The sequence below is a fragment of the Micromys minutus genome (genome assembly GCF_963924665.1).
Source record: "Micromys minutus genome assembly, chromosome: 32".
In the NCBI taxonomy this organism is placed as follows: Eukaryota; Metazoa; Chordata; class Mammalia; order Rodentia; family Muridae; genus Micromys; species Micromys minutus.
In genome coordinates, this window is record NC_137967.1 from 3,751,592 (window position 1) to 3,774,637 (window position 23,046).

General features: G+C 53.3%; 1 protein-coding gene across 1 annotated transcript in view; it reads right to left on the minus strand.

The window, feature by feature from the left end:
• Positions 1 to 1,778: 1,778 nt before the first annotated feature.
• The window catches only part of KCNC1 (potassium voltage-gated channel subfamily C member 1), a 40,488-nt gene continuing 19,220 nt past the window's right edge, over positions 1,779 to 23,046 (minus strand). Inside the window, exons 2-4 of the mRNA XM_080909091.1 lie at positions 12,192 to 13,125; positions 5,032 to 5,220; positions 1,779 to 3,138 (exon numbers count right to left, since the gene is read on the minus strand). Coding sequence (XP_080765217.1) covers positions 3,074 to 3,138; positions 5,032 to 5,220; positions 12,192 to 13,125 — 1,188 coding nt within the window. The 3' untranslated portion in view covers positions 1,779 to 3,073. The remainder of the gene's footprint in view (positions 3,139 to 5,031; positions 5,221 to 12,191; positions 13,126 to 23,046) is intronic.

A 23,046-nucleotide genomic window follows, 5' to 3' on the forward strand; every position in this document is an offset into this window, starting at 1 on the left:
TTTAATTGCAGCAATAGAAACCCTAAGATGGGTAGCATGCTGCCTCGGGAGCGAATCCAGGCCTGTCACTCAGAATAAGTTCCTTTCACTATGTCCAGACATCCGTCTACTCTGGGTGAGGACATAGTGATCATTCGAAGTCAGCCATGGGAGATAGTGGGGATGACTTGGAGGTAGGCATGGAGTATGGTGGTCGCAGCTTCAGAGATGCCTCCTGATTGGAGCACAGTGATGGGTCAGAGTAGCGGACAAATGGGGAGGCTGGTGGCCTTCTGGAAAACTAGCCAAGGGGAAGGGGTGTAAACTTCACCCATAAGGCAGCAAGAGTAGGGTTGATCGGCTGTGAATCAGGAGAGCTCTGGAACAGAACATAGAGTGGCCCCTCTGACACAGCTGTGGCACCCCACGAAGGAGGCAGGAGGCGAAAATCCAGAATCCAGGACTTTATTCCCCCATTAAGCACCAGCCCCCGGAAAGTTGTTAGCCTACAAACAGCCCAGTGTGACGTCTGGAGCTTATGGCCTTGAGTTCACGTTTCAGAAAGTTATGTGGCTTTCTGCCTTTTGCCCCTTGTACTTTATTGTCTTGGCTGTAATATGGGGCAACTGAGCTGTTCTGAGCTGGCATTGGGCACTGTGTGCACAATGCACCCTACACGGTGCACCCTATACAATGCACCCTACACGGTGCACCCTATATGATGCACCCTACACAATGCACCCTACACGGTGCACCCTATATGATGCACCCTACTACAGCAGACCCTTGTTGTGTATTAGATCCCACTCTCCAGCTGTGGTGCTCCTACAAGCCTAGATTCCAGATGGCTTTGTGTTACTCAGTAAGTTCTCTTCTCCCTGGCGGATTCCTGGCTTATGTCGACTCTGGCCTCAGAGAACATCCCAGGCTGCCTCACCTGTAATTCCTGAGGCTCAGTAGAAGACAGTGGTTAACCACCCTCGGTTATGGTGGAGCCAGGGTACCAGGAAGTTGAGGCAAGTTGTCAGAGAGGTGACAAACGAGTAGGTGCTTGGCTACTCACCTTCAATGCCCCACCCACCCATAGGATCACAGACTTCAAGGTGCACTGGAAGCTGACAAAGAGGCTGAAACCACAGAGGGGGCTGACCCCTTTGTGCTGGTGGCCCTGAGCATCCTGCTGCCTACTATGACTTTATCTCTCATCTTAAAATCCTCAGAGGTCGATGGTGTTGCCTTTGGGGACTCTCTTTATTGAACACTGTGGAATCGCTAACAGATGGGGAGGGACCCAATCTTCCGTTCTATCCCACGCCCAGACCTGCAGACGCAGATTCCAGGACAGACGCTACCGTTCCCCAGGTGTGTCAGGCTGAGAAAAGTATTCAGTGAGCTCGTCCCTAGACGAGGGCTGGCCGGGGCACCCAGACCTGACAGGTTCAACAGTACTCCCAGCAGGGAAGTCCCTGTAGCTGCACAGGGCCACGGGATGCTCCGCCACAAGACGAGGCACAGAACCAGAGCAGGTGAGCCCCACAGAGTATGTGCCAGACGTTATGTCGGGGCTTCATTCCCCTCTGAGGAGTTGCTTCCATCCCTTGATCCAACAGAATCTGTAGCCCCAACCTGCAAGGACCAGCATCCTCAGAACCCAGCAGCGCCTCAGCTTAGGTGACGATAGAAGGAGCCACACCCACTCAGCAGAACCGAACGGAGGTACGCCACGGAGGCAATAAAAACTCGTCCATCAGATCAAAAGTCAGCTTTTTATTTCCAGGGCCAGGGCCCGGGGAGGGGAGGCTGCTGTCTTTCCAGGAAATGCCGCAGTGAAAGCTCGGGATGTTGCTTTTTTTTTTTTTTTTTTTTTTTCCCAACTCAAGCATGTGTTTTTCAAAAATATCATCTTTCCCCCCACACACACTAATTTTAGAATCAGACCAAAGCCAAGCTACTGTCCTCTGTTTCTGTTGGGAAAATACTATATTTATTCGAGATGCAGAAGCGTGTCTCTGAAAACCTCCAATTGCTTCAGAAAAAACAAATCTGCTTTAGACTAGACAGAAACCGTGTTACAAAATGTATTTCATGCTCGAATCTCTTTGCATAACATTGCGCATGCAGTTTTTTTTCTTTTTCCTTTTTTTTTTTTTTTTTTTTTTTACTCTGAAGTACTAAATTGCATACAGTGCCAGTTTTCGCCTTAATAAAGGTGGAGGGGAGGCGCCCCTCTGGTGGTCCTGAACTGCAGGCACGCTACGTCCTGGCTTTAAAAGGACACTGGAAAATCCATACGGTGTAACTATGAACAATTTGTTATGAGACTTGGTCACACTGGCTCTACACACCAAGATGAGAGAACCAACCTAAAACTAGCTGCTGCCGGGGTCTCGGGGAGAGGTCCGTTGGGTCGAAAGCATGCCAAAGAGAGATGGAAGAGGGTGACAGTGTGAATTTCCACAATCCTATTCGGAGCAAAGTTCTTGGCTTTCCGAGTGAGAGGTGAGCTATGAGGTGAGGTCAATGTGACCGATGACTGCCTTTTTGGAACCTTTCCCTTGGGTCTTGTGCACAAAAGCAATCCACTCCCCGGCCCCATCCTTATTCCCTGACCTCCCTCCCCCGCCCCCACTCCCAGAGATGTACAGGTTTCTACCGAGCGCCGTTACAGTTTGACTCTGACACCGTGTGTCAAAGAGAGCTGAAAGAAAATAGGAGACTTGCTTTTCTCTCCATTCTTGGTGGTGGTTAGGGTGATCATACAGTCACAGCGGGGGAGGAGGCGCAGGGGGGTTGGTTTAGCTGGGGTTTCTGTTTAACTTCATGCAAGTCATGCTAAGGCCCCCCTTGAGACCCCCCCCAAATAAAAGGTTAACTTCTAAAAAAAGAAAGAAAGAAAAGAAAAGGGCGAATCCTCTACGGTCAGTTACCATGGGCCGTAGAAAAAAGCTACGTCCGTCTTAGTACAATGCCCGGGCCACTCGGACTCGTCCGGCAAACCTGCATGGCGTGAATTTACTCTGTCCGAGGGTGAGGAGGGGCTTCAGGTCCACCCAGATGCTTAATAGCCACCAGTGTCCTCGGCCAAGCCGCCTGGTCAAGTCACTCTCACAACCTCTGTTGGCTTATACTTAGCAATGACAGGGCTTTCTTTGCAAAGATCTGTATGTAGAGAATACAATTAACGCTTGAGCTCCTCTTCTTCCCTTCCCCTCCCGCTCGGCACTTAGTCAAGGAAGGAAGAGGAGAGACCGAACAGCCGCATGCAGAGGCAGGCAGGCTCCTCTCCAGCCGGCTTGTTTCTCATGCAGCGAGCCAGCCTATCAGCCTCTTTCTCTTCCCTCTTGGGGTGGGGGACAGGTAAAGTCCCTACTTCTGCACCTGCAGACCCTAAAGGGCTTCGAGTCAGCCAGCGCAAAGCAAGTTCCTGTTGCTATCGGGAGCTGTGAGAGCCGGGCTGGATGAACACGATGGGGCCTTTACCGTCACCCATGCTGTCTCCCACAGAGTCCGGCACCCAAGCCCTGGTGGGTTATGAGACTGGGGAACACGTCTGGATGGGGGTGGTACTCTCTAGAACTACTAGGGAATGGGGGTGCTTCTGTCCCACATCCCCTCAACTCTAGAAGCGGGGTAGAGACAATTTGTTCTTAGGCCATTGCCGACTGGTTCGGCATTCGAGTCAAGGAGTCAGGCAGCCCATGGGACCTTGCTGGGCAGGGCACAGCCATGGAGATAGTTCCTTCCTACTCTTCAGGGTGGCCTCTGCTCCTTGGGCCTTCTACAGGCTTTACCTGGGAATAAGCCAGTTGCAAAGAGAGCAGCAGCCCCATCCATGCCAAGGATGAGGCTCCCCGCAAGGCTGGTAGCCCCCTGCCATGCAGCCTCATGCGGGGGGGGGGGCAGCACGCCGCACTGGGGTCCAGAGGACCTCAGGCAGGCCACACAAGCAGAAACCAGCCTGGATCAAATAGGTAGAACTAAGCAACTGCGTGCCACCCAAGGGACTGTCCCTCATCTCGGTGGAGGCTACCTCCCCTCTTCGAGACCTGCCTTTGATCCTTGGAGTCTGCGGTTTCCCCTGCGTCTGATTTAACCATTTCCAACACTAGTGTAGTTGACAAAGACCCCGGGAGCTACACACCAGCAGTTACTCTCAAGATTTCGCCTCTCCTCTGGCCCACCCAGCTCCCTGCTGCTGTGTGTCTGTGTGGGCCTGAGGTGCACAGGAACATGCGTGAACTTCCCAGCTAGTCTGCCACACTGAGAAAGGCCCCAGCCAGAGCCTGCAACCCTATGTGGAGTGTTCTGATCTCCTAGCCCATGCTAAACCTTTCCAAATCCTGACTCTCAGAACACCACTGGTCACAGCCTTCACCGGCCACGAGGGAGTGCTGACTACCCCTGGGGCAGTGATAGTTGCTCTAGCCGGCTGTACAGGCCCTGTGGACATACCTCATCTTGGCAAGCTCTCTGTCTGCCGCTCCCAGTATTCTGACTAGCACACAGCTTACCTCTACAAGGATCATCTCCCTTATCTCCCAGCTCCAGAGCCACCTTTCTCTGAAGCCTCCCTTTCCACTGGCCTGCAGCTCCTCTTTAAAGGATGCTTTCTTCCATAGCTGAACTTTAGACTAAACTCACAGGATGGTGGCTAAGACAATTGTCCTCCACTAGAGGATAGGAAAGGATGCTTTTACCTTTTGGACATGCTCTGCCCCCACTGGAGAGATCTGAGGAGCTGAGACTCACCCCCCCACTGTCTCCTTGAGTACCCCCTTGGCTTGGATTTCCATACCATGGTCATCGACCCTGGCTAAGCCCCTTTCTATGGTTTAGCTGAATACCAGCTACAGCTGTCTGGCCCTCAGCTTCTCTCTGCCAGCTAGCTTCTCTCTATCCCCCTTGGAGAAAACCTCCAGGAGCACTTCCCCATCACCCCTTCAGTGTGCCTACCTACCCCTCAGCACCCCTTGCCCGCCACCCTGCCCACCCATCTGCAGGAGCGCAAGGCGGGCCCAGCCAATGCAGAGAGCTCCAAGTTCCTCTACATACCCTTTCTCATTCCTCCACCAGGTGGGCACGTGTACTCCCCGGTGGATAAGAGGAAGCAGGCTCCGTATCTCTCGCGGGTGCCCGAGCGGGTAAAGGGCAGGCCCTCATCGGGAGTGAGGGCCTGGTCTATGTGGGGACAGTCTTCGTTCGCCAACGCGGCCTTCGCCACCTCCCCATTCAGTTTGGAATCTTCAAACATATAAGCAGAAGCTATTGAGACACTGAAAACCGTTTAGTGAGGGGGGGTGACAGGCCAAAGGTGGGGGCGTTCGACGAAGGACTTCTCGTTCCTGAGGATAGAAAAGTGGGCGGTCCATGGAAGAGGGTGCAAGGCTGGGGTGGGCTGCTGACGAGGCAGGAAAGAGGAGAGAGAGGAGAGAGAGAGAGAGAGAGAGAGAGAGAGAGAGAGAGAGAGAGAGAGAGAGAGAGAGAGAGAGAGAGACTTCTAGGTTTGCTCAAAGTTTGCAAAAAGATGAATTGGTGAAGGGCCCGGCGTGTGGTGCTGGGGGCAGGCCCAGGGCCCAAGGCAGTGTTAATGAGACAGAATGATATGATGTATTCAACAATTCAACGGGAAGAGGGTCAAACACACAGCTCAGGGAGAAGACAGACAGACAGAAAGGCAGCCTTTTAGACCCCTCTGCTTCTAAGCAGCACCAGGCTGCTTCCCAGAAGCATTCAGCCCCAGGCCCAGCTAGACCCCACCTGACCTCCCCCACTCCTGCCCATCCACACAGCTCCCATTTAATCCTTTGGATTTCTTGTATATCCAAGTCTGACCGCTCTGCTTGCTCCCCGCTACTCCATGTGAGACCCAACTTGATCATTCAGATGCCCTGGCTGCTTCTCTGTCCCCACAAGGACCAAATCTGGTGCCTTTTTAAACTTTATCCCACACTGACTAGACTCCTTCTCTCCTGTCCCAATAGGGACATGATCTGCTCCCTGGATTTTCCATCCCCTCTACAGACTCACCTGGCCATGTATTTCACACTGTCCTACCCCCAACGAACCCTATTTTACAATGCTTATGCCCCAGAAAGACTAAGCTGGCCACACCTCTGTCTGTCCTCAGGGGAACCCAATCTGGTCCCTCTGAGACTGTACTCTTGCTCACACCGTCCTCTGAAACTCCGTTCCGAACACAGACAAGTGCTGGCCACACCTGTACTGTCGCTACAAAGACCCCACCGTGTTCCTTCCATTTCACGTTCCCTGCACAGACTAGGCCTGTTCGTACATTTTACTGCCCCCCGTAGGGACACAACCTGATTGCTGTACCTCATCACCCATGCAGCCTCCTGTGTCACCCCACGGACCCGATTACATGGCTCCGTCTACTCTGTCCCCATGCAGACACACACTGCTGTTCACACACATCAAACAGCCCCGCCACGGACCAATCCAGGGGACGCGGTCGGCTTGCACAACAAAGATTGGATGCACATGCGTGAGGCTGTGACCACTGGACAGGGATGTGCGAGGGGCTCACATGCCTGTCCTTTCTACCAGTTGGTAAAGCAGAGCAGATGGATGTGCGGGAGACGAAAGACACGGATGGCCTTGGGTGGGGGAAGTTTTGAGGCTTGGCTTCTGCAGTAGCTTAAGAAGGAACCTGGAGGGGGTTCTCGGGGGGAGGTATATGGTGGTACGGGGTGGGTGGTAAAATATGGCCACAGCCAAGCACCCTGGCCCTCCTGACTTCAAGAGCAAAGATATGGAGGCCTTTAGCACCCGGCAATGGTGTCTCTGACTGAGCTTTGTCTCTCTGTCCCTATTGGGACACAGCCAGAGTCAAGCCCAGTCAAGCACCGCACCTATGGGGGAAGCCTCGTGGGAGAGCCCTTTAGAGGGGTAAGAAACCAACCTGGGGGATGTATGAGGGGAGGCTCTCTGAAAGAAAGCTACAGGAGACACCCAGCTCCGTGTGACCCTCTCCCACGGTCCTGTTCATTTCCTCTAGCTGTACTCAGGAGTGATCCCTCCCTGCGCGCACACACACGGCAGGCACGTGCGTGGGCGGCCACCCGTGTACATTGTGGCACTACAAAGAGGCAGTCAGTCAAAGGAGAAATGGACCAATCAGGTTTATTCGTAAAGCAAATCCAAAAAAAAAAAAAAAAAAAAAGTTTCCCATCATAATTTTGGAACTTAAAAAAAAAAAAAAAGTCTGTCGTACAAGGCGGCAAGGCATTCCACGTACAGTGCATTCCCTGAAGATTCCGGGGCCTTTTGCTCCTGATCGACTCTGAACCAGAAAGGCCAGGTACGAGGAAAACTCTGGCACCATGTGACAAGCTGGGGGCTGCCTAGCGTATGGGGTGTGTCTGTGGGACACGTATGTGGCCACAAACATGCATGTTCTCCCTTACGTTCCGTTTGGCTCTTGTCTCCCTCGTGGAGGGTCTGTGGGCTGGAAGGAGGGTGCTGGGGAGATGTAGGAGTGGTATGGTGGGGAAGGGGGGAGTCAGAAGCTGGGGTTCATGTGCCTTGCATGGAGGGAGAATGGTGGTTTCCAAGTGCATCTTCTCCAGATGGCAAAGATGCTCTTGAGCGTGTATCCACTGCCTGCTCTTCTCGTCCAGAGAAGGGTCAGACAGTGACTGCACTCTCCTGTCTCTGCCTCAATAGAGACAGTGCAGCCTGAGATGCCCCCCACGCCCACCCCGGAGTCTCTGCCTACACACCCCTTGTCCCTGAGGCTCTCACCTCAAACTGTAAAGAGTTTGAAAGTGGGGACAGTCCCTCTGGGGGGGCAGTTCGGGGGCAAGGGGCAGCCATCTGGGATGGAGGGGGACAGGATGACAGGCAGTTTCCAGGATACCCCTGGAATCTGCTTTTTCTTTCAGCCTCAACCTTGAAAAGGGGTCTATGGCTGAGTGGCTGATGTTTTATCTGCAGCCGAAGATGTTCTCGGCGACCACGTCACCCGATTCCCAAACTCCAGTGCAGATGGCCAGAAGAGAGGATAACCAAAGAGGGCCAAACCGTCCACACCATGAGAAAGACCGGAGGTGCAAGACCTCAGAGTCCTCACCCACCTGCCCGTCTCTCCTGACAGCTAGGTTCCTTCCTACTTGCTTTCAGAGAGCTGGGCCTGCCTCCTTATCCCAGGGCCCCAGGACACCATACCCCCAGGCCTGCGGAGATGGAATGGTCAGCGTCTTAGAGATGGTTTCCAGGCTTTGAAATGAACTGAGATGAACGTCTATGAAAGGGTCATTTTTTTTTAAACTTTGGAGCAAGGAGAACCTATGTGACCAGGTCCTCTGTCAGCAGGCTGGCTTTTCCGGCATCTCTAGACACTTCTGATGTGATGTACTTACTGTTCACGCCAGCAGCGGGCGCCACCCAGGCGCACGCAGGACTGGACTGGGGTTACGTGGGCTGGGAATTGCCTTGGGTTTGCCCCCAAAGGGGTCTGCCCAGCTGGGACTCAGGGGAAAACATCCCAGCTAAAGGGGACGAGCCGTGACAGGTACGGTCATGGCACCAGCACACCCATGTAACAAAACACAGAAAGAAAGGGAGACATAATTAGTGGGGGTGGAGGGAGAGAGGGGAGAGAGGGGGGGGGAGAGAGAGGAGAAAGAGAGAGAGAGAGAGAGAGAGAGAGAGAGAGAGAGAGAGAGAGAGGGAGAGAGAGAAATATGAACAACACAGAAAAGAACACCCGTGCTTGGCCTCCAAGGTCATCTGATTTCTCCTCAGATCTCCTTTTACCCATATGGCCAGTGTAGACTCCATTCTGGGTCTATGCTGCCAGCCCTGCCTTGAGGCTGGATTCTCTTTGGTCACCTGCTTTACCACATCAATTCTGCCACCTTCCTGACCACCCTCTCTGGCACTAGTCCCAGGAAGCCCCTGCAGCCTAGGAGAGGTCAGCTGAAGGGTCCAGCAATCGGGGTTTTGGGTTCTGGTGCTCAGAAACTACTTGCCCAAAACCCAGGTGAGGCTGCAGGGGTGGCTCCAGCAGGTGGAGGGGTGGGGCATCTCTGATACACAGCTTTGGCTTCGCATACCCACAGGCTAGGAAGGAGCCAAACTTCCCACCGTATCCCCCTGTGTTCCTTATGCCTGTAACCCTGGGACCCCCACACCACAAAGGTCTGACTTATCACAGGAACAAAGACACACACACACACACAAATCTAGCAGGACAAGAGAGGACAGCAGACACGCCGAGCTGCCCAGAACAAGCGGTTGACCCCACGGTAAGCGGGGAAGGAGGAAACCCCTTCAGGGAGGACAGAAGCTATTCTAGGGAGCTCAGTCCCTGACAACCCCTTCTCCCTGCCTCCCAGCTCGTGGTGAGACCTGAACCCTTGGTAGCTCCTTAGGACAAGATCCCACAAATACTAAGGTCATTCAAGCCATGGCCCAAAGAAAGAGATCACAACATCCCTGGGTCAGACAGACAGACAGACAAACAGACAGACTGTGGCTTCACTGAGAGGTGGAGGTGAGGGTTAGGAGCTGCTGGCCTAGCTGGAACCCAGCATTCTAGTTCAGTTCCTAACCAAAGAGCTAGAAATGGAACTAGAGAAAGCCCTGTTTGGGGATCTGTTTGACTGTCTCTTCTGAACATGGGAACCTCATCTCAACTCCCACATTCCCACGGGACCTAATCTCTACCCATCACATCCACTTCCTTACTCTCTGGCTTCTCCCTCCCTCGATCACCTCAGGCCCATGCCCAGCCAGCTGTATAAGAAGAAAGGGAGTTAAGTAGGAAGGAGTCTGTGGAACAGGGATGGGTCAAGACAAGCTCTGGGACCTCACGTTTCCGTGATAGATAAGCCTGGTCTCATACGCCAGCCTCTGAGGTGAACAGTGTTCCGGTGAAAGATTAAGGTGGGACTGGAATCTTAGAGCTGAGGGGTTGGAGGGCTGAACATCAGATCAGCACCAAAAACAGTGTGTGTGTGTGTGTGTGTGTGTGTGTGTGTGTGTTAGAAAGAGGAAACTTGAGCTTAGAGAGCTAGTCATAAGACTGCCCAAACCAGAGATCTCCAAATTCCTGAAACCTGGGCAAGGGCAAGGTGTCTCTCAGGCAGGCCTGCTAAGGCTTCTTGTCTCTGTGTGTGTGTGTGTGTGTGTGTGTGTGTGTGTGTGTGTGAGTTGTGTATGTCTGTGTATGTGTGTGTTTGTGAGCTGTGTGTGTCTGTGTATGTGTGTGTGAGCTGTGTGTGTGTCTATATGTATGTGTGTGAGCTATGTGTGTGTATTTGTGATCTGTGTGTGTGTTTGTGATCTCTGTGTGTATGTGTTTCCAGTACACGGGTAATAAGGTCACTGTCTGGGTGTGCAGAGGAATCTGGCTAGGGTGAGCCAGGATCATCAATGGGCTGAGCTGAGGCTCCATTTTAGAGCACCAAATCCTGACTGACACAGTGCGGGGGAAGATGAGTCAGAAGGGCTGAGGAGGGCCATGTGATAACTCTTAGGCTGAGCACTTCCTGCTGGGCCCACAGTGGCCAGACAGCTGGGGAAGCTGTCCTTGCTCTGGGAGTGACCCCTGGGGTAAAATGGCTGGCTAACTCAAAACAGAAGGGTAGGCCCAGGGCTTCCCAAAATGGAGACACGGCTTGATCAGGAGCCTGTCTCTACCTCAGGGCCCCTATATCCCCTGCCCCAACCTAGAACAAAAGCAACATTTTGCTTATGTATCTACAGGAATCTCGGGAAGGAGAGGGCAAGGGATGGGTGAGAGATCTGGATTAAGCTGCTCCAGCCAGTAGGATGAAGGAGTAGGGTGGGAGGAGGAACCCAGTAGCACACCAGCAGCGAAGGACACCAATCATCTACCGAGGGAGGCCGCCCAAGTGAAAGGGAGCCGCCCTCACCTGAGGCTGAGCTAGCTTGCAACCCCCTGCCAGACCCAGGCATGGGCTACTCTTCACAGACTAAATCGAACAGCACACATCAACCCCACACTCACCCGGTACCTCTGAGCTCAGGGTCGTCATTCTTCTCTGGACCATCTGTTCCTTGGAGATCCCTGTCTCCTCAGAGTTAAGTCAATGGGATTCCATGGGTAGAGGTAGACTATGGGTTTTTATCTTCGGACCAGAGCCCCATGGTCAACTTTATGTGCTATATGCAGGTTCTCATAAAACTGAGATAGTCCCATAATGAGCCACTAGCCATGGAATATGAGAATATATCCCTCGGTGACTAGTATTGTTTCATCCCCACCCCCCACCCCCACCCCCATCTCCCGGTGAACGCGTGGGTAAGTGGTTGGGACATCTTGTATTGCTGCTGCTGCTGCTGCTGCTACAGTCCCTACTGCTAGGTGCGGGGACAACTCTCAGTGGTGGGAGGTTGTTGCTGGCCCATAGTGCTTTCATCTAAGCTGCCCAGGGTGTGGCCCCCCTCTAGTCTCTTGCTCACCAGCCGCTTCCATCAGAAGATCACCAGAAACTCCCACTGGACCATCAACCCAAACAGACAACGAGAAAGCCAGCGTCACTCCTAAAGATAAATGCTAAACTCTACAGTAGTGGCAGAGGATGAGTTGGTTTGGCATGCTACGGGGTGAGTAAGCTTGTCGCGGAAGGCTAGGGGGCGACTCCTAGCAGAGACCTGGAGCTGGATAGCCAGCCGGCGTCAGGGCAGGAATCTACTCAGCTGTAGAGACACACAGGCTCTGCTAGGGCTGAGAATCCTGGCTACTGCCTCTTCAGGGACCCAGCTGCCAGACCACTCTGCCAATCTACACAGCCTCAAGGCACGCATGTTATAGACCAACTCAAAGGCTGTAGCGTGTGTCTGAGTCAGCCCCACCCCATCTGTCCCTGCCTACCACTGGGTTAGTAACCTATCAGAGAATTAATGCCTGACTCCTTCCAACCAAGCAGCAGCCTCTGGGCTTCTGCTAAGAGGGGCCTCGGCAAACTTCCTTGGGGTCTCTTCAGAACTCATGAGACCAACCACGTCAACCGCCTTACCCAGGGCCACCAGTGAGATTCCTCTAGCAAGCTCTTGCCTTCCAAACTTGGCCGCCCAGCATCTCTCTGGGGCCCCAGGCTCCACTGGGCACAGGGTCCTGGCTTGCCCATAGAACTAAGGAAGCAGTCTGACAGAATCTGGAATCATTTGGTACAGAGGGGCAGAGGTGAAAGGTCAGATCGACATGCCTCTAAGAGGTTTCCTACCTGCTCTGTTAATTTCTAAAATTTCTTCCTGGGCCAGCGGACATGTGTCACTCTGAGTACTGTGGTGTGGAGAATTTACGACAGATTTACAATAATTGGGAGATCCCAGCTGTGGTGGCCGCGGAATATGCTTCTTTTTTTTCTTTGGTAGTTTCTGCTTAGCCATGGCTAAGGAGTAGTACATCCCAAAATTGTTGACAATGACAGGGACAGGCATGGCAATGGTGAGCACGCCAGCCAGGGCACACAGCGCCCCCACCAGCATCCCAGACCACGTCTGCGGATACATGTCTCCGTAGCCCAGGGTCGTCATGGTGACCACGGCCCACCAGAAGCCGATGGGGATATTTTTAAAGTGTGTGTGCTCGCTGGCGCTAGGGTCATTGGGCTGGGCCCCTATCCTCTCTGCGTAGTAGATCATGGTGGCGAAGATGAGGACCCCCAGGGCCAGGAAGATGATCAGCAGCAGAAACTCGTTGGTGCTGGCCCGAAGCGTGTGGCCCAGGACCCGCAGCCCCACGAAGTGGCGGGTCAGCTTGAAGATGCGCAGGATGCGCACGAAACGGACGACACGCAGGAAGCCCAGAACGTCCTTGGCGGCTTTGGAGGACAGGCCACTCAGGCCCACCTCCAGGTAGAAGGGGAGGATGGCCACAAAGTCAATGATATTGAGGGAGTTCTTGATGAACTCCACCTTGTTGGGACAGAAGACAACGCGCATGAGGAACTCGAAGGTGAACCAGACCACGCACACACCCTCGATGTAGGTGAGGAAGGCCTCTGTCTCCGCTTCCCGGTAGTACCGCACTTGCGTGCCGTTTCGAACGTTCTCGATTTCCGTCTTGTTCACAATGGGGTTGAAGCGCTCATGGGTCTCCAGACAGAAGGTTGTGATGGAGACCAGGATGAAGAAGAGGGAGGCAAAAGCCACGTACTGTGGGCGAGAAACACAGGGTGTCAGAGTAAAAGCCCCCCATTCAGAGTGGAGAGACCTGGAGTGCCTTGCAGGTCCAGGCAGAGTGCCACACCCGGAGCAGGCAAAGGACAGAGCCCTCCACTCGGGCACAACCTAAGCTGACATGCCACCTTATTCTTCTCAGAGCCTGGGGGCGGGTGTGGGGTACATGCTGCCGAGCCCAGACAGCAAAGCCTGCATCCTTGCTCACGTATGGCTCCTTCCCGCCTGTCAGCCTCCCCGATGCCGCGGGGTCCAGCAGAACCATAAAGAATCAGGAGCCTGGCTCCCTCAGGGTTGGCTGCCACCAAATACAAATGCTCTCGTGAGAAACAAAAGCAAAGGGGGAGAAAAAGTAATCCTCAAAAGTTTGTACTGTGTGAAGCCACTGAAAGCTGGTGGCTTTGTCGTGGTTGGCTACGCTGACTGTGACTCAGGGACTGGCGTGTGTAGAGAAACACAAAGAAACCGCTCTGCTGGGATCAGACGCCCAGGGGAGCCTAGTCTCGATTTCCTTTGGCTCCGGTCTGTTTGCTTAAAGGGTGCCCCCACCCACCCCGATCAGATTGTTTTAGCCTTGGTGTGGATGGGCCCAGACGCCCTTCCTCCATTACGGGAGGCGGGGGGGCGTGCTCCAGGAGACCCTGTGTTGCTTGTTTGGGTTGAGCAGGGTTATGGGGCCTGGAGTACAACCAGACTCTGGGATCTGGGAACCAAAGAAATAAGTGGGTCTTCCTAACTGTGGCTGCAGGGAGGAAGGGAGAGAAGAGCGGGAAAGAGAGCACTTTAGAGCACCGGCAGTCTCTTGAGGGCCTGTGGCCTGCTACCTGAGCCGGCAGACCGGAAAGAGACCTGGGTAAGCGGTGTGTTAGCTCTGCCCGGGCATCCCGTCGGTTTAGTGGCAATGCGGTTCTGGGAACCTCTGCTCAGGGGATGCTCTCAGATGCTGCCCATTTGCATCCTTCCTCCTTTTGCTTCCTTCTGCTCTCCCTTCTGTGCACGTACCCACCTTTCTTTCTACTCACACACCCATCTGGCCATCCACTCGCTCTTTCTTCCTTCGATCCTCTCCCTTCCTTCTATTCAAACTGCCCCCCTTCCTTCTCTTGTGCTCCCCCTTTTCACTTCCCCCACCCACCCACCACTCAGTGGCCTTTGGTTCCCTTGTGCACCCTTTCTTCAAGCACCGGCACAGAGATACAGCTTCTCTCCACCTCTCAGGGAGCTCCCTGTTCACGGACCCCCTGCCAACTAGTGGGGTTGAAACTATGAGCCCCTTCACCCCCTGGAACATGTGGGGCTGGCAAAAAGCTGAGAGAAACAGGGCAGAAAAGGGGCCTTCTGACTCCGAGAAACTCTTCTCTCCGGATTCATCATTCCAGGGATGCGTGGAAGACAAACCAAGAAGACAAAAGAGGAGCCATCCACCTTCAACCCCAGTTCACACAGCTCTACAGCCTCTCCCAAGTCACCACATCCTTGGAGCGAAAGAGTGCACTCTCGTCTGTCATGCATTTGGACCCGGATTCCCCCTCCTGCCCTCCATGCGGCTCCCCTTACTTGGCCTCAGCAGCCCAGACTCCCTAAGGACAGGCCAAAACCCACAGCAGTGACCCTTGCCACAGCCTTTCCCTCTATATCCTCTCTCAACAGGGCCACGGCTATCAAAGCTGCCACTAGACTTCAGTCCACATGGCGACTGGTCCCAGAGCTGCCCGTGCCAGCTGCCGCATCACCCACAGGGTCCCCAGCCTGGCACACCAGAGTCACCATGGCCCAGCTGCACTCGATTTCTCAGGGTCCTCACTCTACATGTACCCAACATGTTTGCCACATGCACCTCTCTGCCATTCTGACCTGAGTGTCTCACTACCATTGTGGCTTTGCACCCGGAGGTTCCTTCTTCCAGAGAGGCTCCTGGCCTTGCACATCCTGTGTGGAAAAGCCCGTGCATCCTCAGTGCTTCGTTAATAGCCCTTCCCCTGGGGTGAGGCTCCCACTGGCACTATGGTACTCGGGAGGCAGCTTGCCAAGGCGTTCCTCAAGGAGTCTCTACAACCACCCAGGGAGGCCACAAGTCTGTCTCCAGTGATGGCTCCTTAGTGTTTGCAAAGGCTCAGGAGGATAGCTTAGACAGGGCCTTGATCTCCCAGGAGCCCCATAAGCCCTCAGAGATCTCTCATGTGTACCTCACAATACTGATCTTTATAGGGACATAAGGGTCCAGGGGAAGGCCAGATCTTGTTAAGATTAGCATAGAAGGGCTGAGGAGGTGCAGCAGTTGGTGAACTGCTTGCCATTCGTGGGTTCTGGAATTCACCCCCAGAACCTGTGTTTTAAAATAAAAGTTGGAGGTGGAGAGGTGGCTCAGCATTTAAGACCACTTGCTGCTCTTTCAAGAACCTCGGTTCAATTCCCGGAACCTACATGGTGGCTCACAACCTCTATAACTTCAGTCCTAGAGAATCCAGTGGCCTCTACACGTAGGCATGTGGTGCACATCCGTGCATGCAAACACAGGAGACACAATAAACCATTAACAAGAACAAAAGGAATCAAGTGTGGTGGCCTGCAGTCCCGGAGCAGAGCGGCAGAGACAGGTGGGACTGGAGCTCCCTGGCCAATCGCTGCAGCTGAACAGTGAGCTATGGGCAAATCGAGAGACCCTCTCTCCAAAAAACAGTGAGAGTCACTAAGGAAGATACAAGAAATGAACACATGCAGCACACACAAGATTAGCATGGGGAGAACCCATGCTGATCACGGCTCAAGGTGCGGCCCGGGCCCCACTGCACAAGGAGTGGAGGGTGGGGGGCAAGAAGCAGACAGAAAGACTCCATCGGGAAGAAGTCTGACAGGTTTCCTGACATCCGTCTTCTCAGCTTCAGCTGCCACAAGGCCAAACCACCACCAAGCAAGCTCAGGGCCCCAAAGACCTTTGGGTCCATGTGGATCCTTTCTGGGCTGTGGAAGAAGCAACTTCTGGAGTGCTGAGGCACCCCAGTATGCTGTTACACTTAGAGTCTGGCAGGAGGGCAGCCAGAGCCCAGCCAAAGCCAAAAGCAGCCCTTCCCTTCGCCAGATCCAAGTTGGGAGAAGGGAGGAAAAACTACCAGCGTTCTAGGACCTACTGTGTATACTATCTTGGTAGAACAGGCAAGTCACATCCCTACTGTGTCCAAAAGGAGAGGCAGGAACAGAGGTTTGGGGACCAAGCCAATGGCTTCAAAGAAAGTAAGGGAATTAAAACAGAGGCTGAGCCTACTCAACTCAGACAATAAGCTCTCTCACCACCAAGCTGCCCCAGCTTTGCTGAGAAGCCAGCTCTGGATCAGATGTTGAATATGGCCCCCTCTTCCCAGACCCTGTAAGAGCATGCCATGCTATCCCATGTAACTGAAGAAGGGCAGAGGCAACTAGATCCAACTAGACATGATTGGATCCTAGGCCTTGGTACCCAGACTCAACATCTTGGGAGCAGAAGCAGCCCTTTGAGAATGGACCAGTGATGAGAGTATCCTTGGGTGGTCCAGGCTGCATCTTATGTAGCCTCCAGCCTTTGATGAGCCCCTGATGGAGAAGGCCTCATAGGATTCAGGATTCAGACCAGGGAAGCTAAGACCGGGGGAGGGATGGGGAAGGGACGACACATACAATCATGGTAATCATTGATCCCAGACAAGGAGACAAGCTCTTCCTGATAGGCCCAAGACTGCAAGTTTCAGAGTAATGTTGGGGTTGTCATCCACAGGGCAAGCGTCGGGACCTGGCCCTATAGGAACTGTGTGCCAAGTTACCCACAGACCATAGAATCAGTAACCCAGAGTACACACCTGGCCGATGTCCTGAGCTCAGACACGAGTGCACAGGCATGGGAGAATATAGCTCAGTGCCTGGACCACACACAGAGACCTCAGCGAAGTATGCTACCTCACACTCTGGCAGTACGTGTACAAACAACTCATGTGCACACCCAGAACAGCACATGGAATAGTGGTGGAACAACGTAGCATACATTACCCATTCCTACCCCTCTTTGAGCACATACGTGTGTTCGTGCTCACAATTGTGCAAACGTACACACACACATACACAGATATACAAATACACACACATACACAGATACACACAAATACACACACATACATACACAGATATACACACAAATACACACACATACACACATATATACATAAATACAATCAATCATACACACACAAACACATACATACATGTACACATACACACACATACACACCAGGCACTTTGGACACATACACACACATGCACACATACACACAAATACACACAGACAAACACACACAAATACACACACACACACACACACACACACACACCAGGCACTTCAGCCCAACCACTCAGCCTCTGGCACCCCCCTGCAGTTTCAGCCCCCTCCCTGTCTTCACCTCGTCCCCGCTAGGGGGCGACTGTCTTTCCCACAGCTCGGGCAGCTTTGCCTCTCTGCCCCCTCAGCCTTCCCCGCTACCCTCAGACTGCCATTCCTGCGATGCTGGCTTCTTCATCCAGCCCTTTCCCAGAGCAGCTGAGCCCCACCATAGCCAGGACTAGGTCAGCTGATCCCCCTGGGACTGTGACGTGAGGATGAAGAGCTTTATCAGGTAGCCCGGAGGTAGCTGTCCCCCGACCTGGCCAGAGAGGTGGCTGCCTTGCAGAATTTAGGACACTCAGCTGCAACTGCTTAATGGTGCTACAAAAACACAAGCTGGTAGTTTCTGGCTCTTTTCATCGCCCGCCCCACCCCAACAAAATCACAAACCATGAGACCCGACAATTGTGTTCTAGAAAGTGGTAGCCATAGCAACAGAGCAAGGCATCCCATTTCTATGGTAACCAGGATGGTGAGGCTGTTGGCTGTAAAGTCAGACAAATCTACTAGGGATCTGTTGACTTAAGATGTTTTAGAAATCACCAAGTTATTTTTATCACAGCCTCACCCCTGAAGCCATAAGTCGAAAAGGCAACTCCCATCTATCGGAATGACCGATGCACGCTACGACTCTCACTTATGAATTATTTATACCACGCTTGCCTTTAGAAAATTGTGCTTGCCTCTCAGAGCGGTTCAGGGGTTCACCGTGGGGATCTGTGTTGCTACCGTCTGCATTCCAGGAACAAGCTCTGGTTGGGACACGCTACAGGAACCCACATGGTGCTCGGCCACGTGCTGTATGACCCTGGCAGGCTCCTCTTCCTCCACTATGAAAGTGAGCTCTAGACTCGGTCTCTTTTGGAAATTCTGAGGGGGATCAAGGTTGCGGGTAGCAGGAGCCCACGGTGACTAACCAGGCCCATGGTTCAGGCTTCAGGCTCCCAGAAATTGCAGGTCAGGTTTTCTGCCTAATGGAATCCACCCCCACGACGGTGCCCAACAGCCATCGAAGTCATTGATGCAGAGCAGACAGGACGGCCAATTGTCTTAAATAAATTGTCAGTTGAGTTGGGTTTGGAAACTGAATTAGTCTCATCTGGACTTCCTTAGGTCGGGTCCACCCACAGTGCGCAGGGCTACAGCCTCGCAGAGCTGTAATTCTTGTCCTTTTATCTACAGCCTCTAGCACTCAGCCCAGGGAGGTCCCAGCGCTCCGCTTGGGTCCTGCCGCCTGCTCCAGCTCCCTACTCCTCCCCTGCTGGCACCGCTCAGGGAGCAGTGGGCGGAAGGAGCTCCCTGCAGGGCTCTGAGGTGGTGTGAGCTGAGGGATGTGTGTGCATGGCAGAGTGTGCCCGAGGGAGCCTGTTTGGAACGTCTGTGCGCTGGGAAAGGCGTTCAGGGAAGTGCCGTGTGACTTCGGAGCTCAGCTCGTTGTGTGCATGGTGACAATGTGAGTTCTCTCTAGGCTCAGGGAGAATTAAGTGGTGGCTGTGTATGAATAACTCCTGCGCATTGGGGACATCTGTGAGGTTCCTGGGCACACCTATGTGGTACTGAATGTATGTGCACACACACCTGGGGCTGTACATGAGGTGTGATGTGTGCATGGGTGTGCACATCCATGGTTCATATGTTGTCTATGGCATGTTTGTGTGCAAGGGGGAGGCACGTTCAAGAATAAGTGTGGGTTGTAGTGCGTATGTCTACGGGAAGACCATCCCCTGGAGAGGGCGGACTGAGGCTGGCATGTCAACGACCAAATGGAGATTCAGCTCAGAATCCAGATGCTCTTACGAACCAGAAGTGCTCACAGAGCAGCCCAAGAGGAAAAAGACCAGACAAGGAGGAGTGGAGGAAGGCCCTGGAGGCAACCCAGCCGAGTGGCACACAGTGCGGAATCTTTTTCTGAGCACTTGGCCCACACACGCCAGGAGTCTCAATCCAGAGCTGGACCAGGGTCAGGAAAGGTAATGCTCAGGCCTCATAGAAGTCAGAAGCCAGGGCAGACACCACCCCCTTAGGACCCTATCCTTGGTCACACCCTAACCAGGCCACGATGACAAAGGTGCTGTAAAGTCTTAAGGTGGCAGAAGCTGTCATATGCTTTCATCTCAGATGAAGCTTATCCTCTGGACTCTATTAAATCGTAACATGCATAAATCCTTAAGAAGCCATTTCTACCCGTATCCTGTCATTGAACGTATGGTGTCTTGAGATGATTTCTGCTCGGAACTGTAGAAATGTGGATATTGGAAACTTGGGACACTGAGACAGAGGTGACCTGTAAGGTCTTCCTTGAAAAGCCACCCTTTGTGCAGGAATGCAGATGGAGCCACAGCGGGGGACATGAGCTGCCTAAGGCAGAGGGGCTCTTAAAAAGAGCAGAGACGGGACCCACAAGGCCTGAGGGGTCACACGAGGTTCTGGCATAGGCTCCTTACCTTGATGAGCTCTGAGCCTTTGCTCAGGCCATGCCTAGCACGCCTCCCTCTTCCAGGCCCGTTGGTTCCAAGCGCCCCCACCTTCTCTGCCCTGGGCCAAGAGCAGCTCAGGCCCTTCTGTCAAAGGAGGCAGCACCTGAGCAGAAATTTCATGACCTTGAAGTCAACCAGCCTGGAGTTTGGTTCCACCTCTACCGGGTGGCCTGGGATAGTTCCTTGCTCCTTTCAGAGGACAATGATGGACCGAGACTGCACATGGGGGGAGGGGACTAGTGAGATGTTTCTTCAGGTAAGGGCACTTTCCCACCAGGCCTTACAACTTGGGTTTGATCCCTGGAGCACACACAGTTGCAGGAGGAAACTGACTCCTTCTGACCTCTACATGCTGTGGCTCACATGGGTACGTACACCATAAACAAGTATGTGCAAAGAAGAGAGGAGAGGGGAGAGAAAGGGCACTAGTGCCAAGAGAAAGCAGGAGCAAAGAGGCATCCAAATGTGCAGCCAACTCACCATTTACCTGGACCACCCACCATGGCCCACTGCTAAGCCTCAGAGAAGCATCGCAGCTGACAGCCAGGGAAAGGAGGCTGTTGATCTGGGGCTCGCTAGGGAAACTGAGGCACAAAACACCACCACTATCCCTCAGAGGACCAGGTCTACCCTCAGTCCAAGGCCACTCCCTATCTGGATAAATAGCACAGTGACCAAGTCATAGAGGAACACAGGCTGCTAAGGCCAGCCTTGGTCCCTGGTCAGGCTGTGTGCTTAAGGCACACCCTGGGGGACATTTTGACAAGCTAGGGCAAAGGGCTCCAGGTGTTTGCAACAAGGATAAAGGGATGGACCCAGACTCCATGGGAGTGTGGACAGAGAGCTGGAGTTAGGATCCTTTCAAGGAGGAATCTGGTGGGGTGCAGGGTGGGGGTGGGCAAAAGAAGATGGGACAGGCTCATGTGACCAGGGCAGCAATGGAGGCTCCCAGGAGACAAAGAAAGCGGATATACAAATGCAGAGCCCTGACCCACCCAGGAAGCAGTCTTGGCTCAGCAGATAAGGACAAGAGCAGAAATATTCTGTCTAGGTGGCCTGGAGGCCTCCTAGGTCCACTTGGCATCTGGGATTCATGGGGCAAAATGAGACTGAAAGTTCACACAGCTCTGATCTGACGTGCCAGGAAGCACAAAGAAAGAGACCGGTCCATCTGGCACAGAGTTCGAACCCCAGCTCCGCCACAGGGTGGTCTGAGAGTAAGGTGGGAAATTTAGCCCCGTGGCCTTAGGTTGGAACAATGATAAACACACTGGAGGAACTAAGACACAACTGAGGGGAACGGAGGAAATGCCCTGGGACCTCCCCAGACTCAGGGAAGAACCAGCATCGGGAGACAGCTGAAGGCACAGTCCTCGTGGCCTGTACTGTACGGAACTAACTATCTGAGGCCCGGCACTGAGGGCCACAGCTCAGAGGATGGAGACCCAACACCCTAGGAGGTACCAGCTTTCTGCGTTGAGCACCTGACTTGAAGCTGGGAGGACTTGGGGTTTGGAGTGAAGGACAAACAAGGTCACAGGGTGAGTGGGGACTGAACCATAGCTGCCTGTGGATCTCTGTTCCATCTTCTGCCAGTGGGGCTCCGACGGGCCCTGCTTTTCTAGTGCCTCCCGCACGCTGGCTCAGGAAGCTCTGCCGACCCAGAGAGACGCTCTGTTTGGAGAGGCGTGAGGTCTCTGGGGAAGGCTCTGGACCCTAAAGTCTCCGAGTTCTCAGTGGTAGACCAGTTCCCACTCCATCCCATAGCCCCATGCTTCCTGTGTCTCATCAGCTCCTTTAAGCAGCCAGATGGACACGGCCACATGACACAGGTTATCATGGTGGCGTCCCTGTGAGCCCATCTGGACGCTCCAGCGGGGCTCCGGCCTTTGTCAGACAGAGTAACAGAGCAACCAGGGACCTGTGGCCGCGCTATCTTACTGTGCCCTGTCCCCCCCATGTTCAGAAGGGGCCTGAGACGCTCTCCTGGAAAGCAGTACTGAGAAACAGGCAGCAGAGGTAACAGGTGAAGTGTTCTCACTTCTCCGGCAATATGTCAGCCTCAGCACACTCAGTGCCCCACATGGCACCTTTCTTGGATACAGGGACAAGCGTGTCTCCTGGTGTGTGTGTGTGTGTGTGTGTGTGTGTATGTGTGTGTCTATGTCTGTGTGTGTATGTGTGTCTGTGTCTGTGTGTGTATGTGTGTGTGTGTCTATGTCTGTGTGTGTGCATGTGTGTCTGTGTGTGTGTATGTATGTGTGTATGTGTGTGTGTCTATGTCTGTGTGTGTGTGCATGTGTGTCTGTGTCTGTGTCTGTGTGTGTCTGTGTGTGTCTATGTCTGTGTGTGTATGTGTGTGTGTGTGTCTATGTCTGTGTGTGTGCATGTGTGTATGTGTGTCTGTGTGTGTGTGTCTGTGTGTGTCTGTGTCTATGTCTCTGTGTGTATGTGTGTTCTATGTCTGTGTATGTGTGTCTGTGTGTGTGTGTCTGTGTGTGTCTGTGTCTATGTCTCTGTGTGTATGTGTGTTCTATGTCTGTGTATGTGTGTCTGTGTGTGTATGTGTGTGTGTCTATGTCTCTGTGTGTGTGCATACATGTATTTGTGTCTGTGTCTGTGTGTGTGTGCATGTGTGTATGTGTGTCTGTGTGTGTCTATGTCTGTGTGTCTGTGTGTGCTCCTTGGCTTGCCGTCTGAGAGGCGTGAGTCAGCAGCCCCACTGACTGCCCGGGAACTCAGCTAAATTTACTGTTTGCTCCGGAGGTGTGTCTTACACACCCCAAACTTTTTCTAGAGAAAAGGAAAACCCTACAGAACAGAATATGATCAAATGAACAGGGCTCTCTAGGTTAGGAAGTAAGGAGTCCCCAAAACAGCGACAGCCCTATACGGGGAGGTGCTGAGTCGGCCACTTTCCCGCCACGTTCCCTCCACACTCCAGCTTTGAGCCTCCTCAGTCCAGCTCAGTCCTGCTGCTGTTAAGTACCCACAATAGGTGGCCAGGGTTGGCTT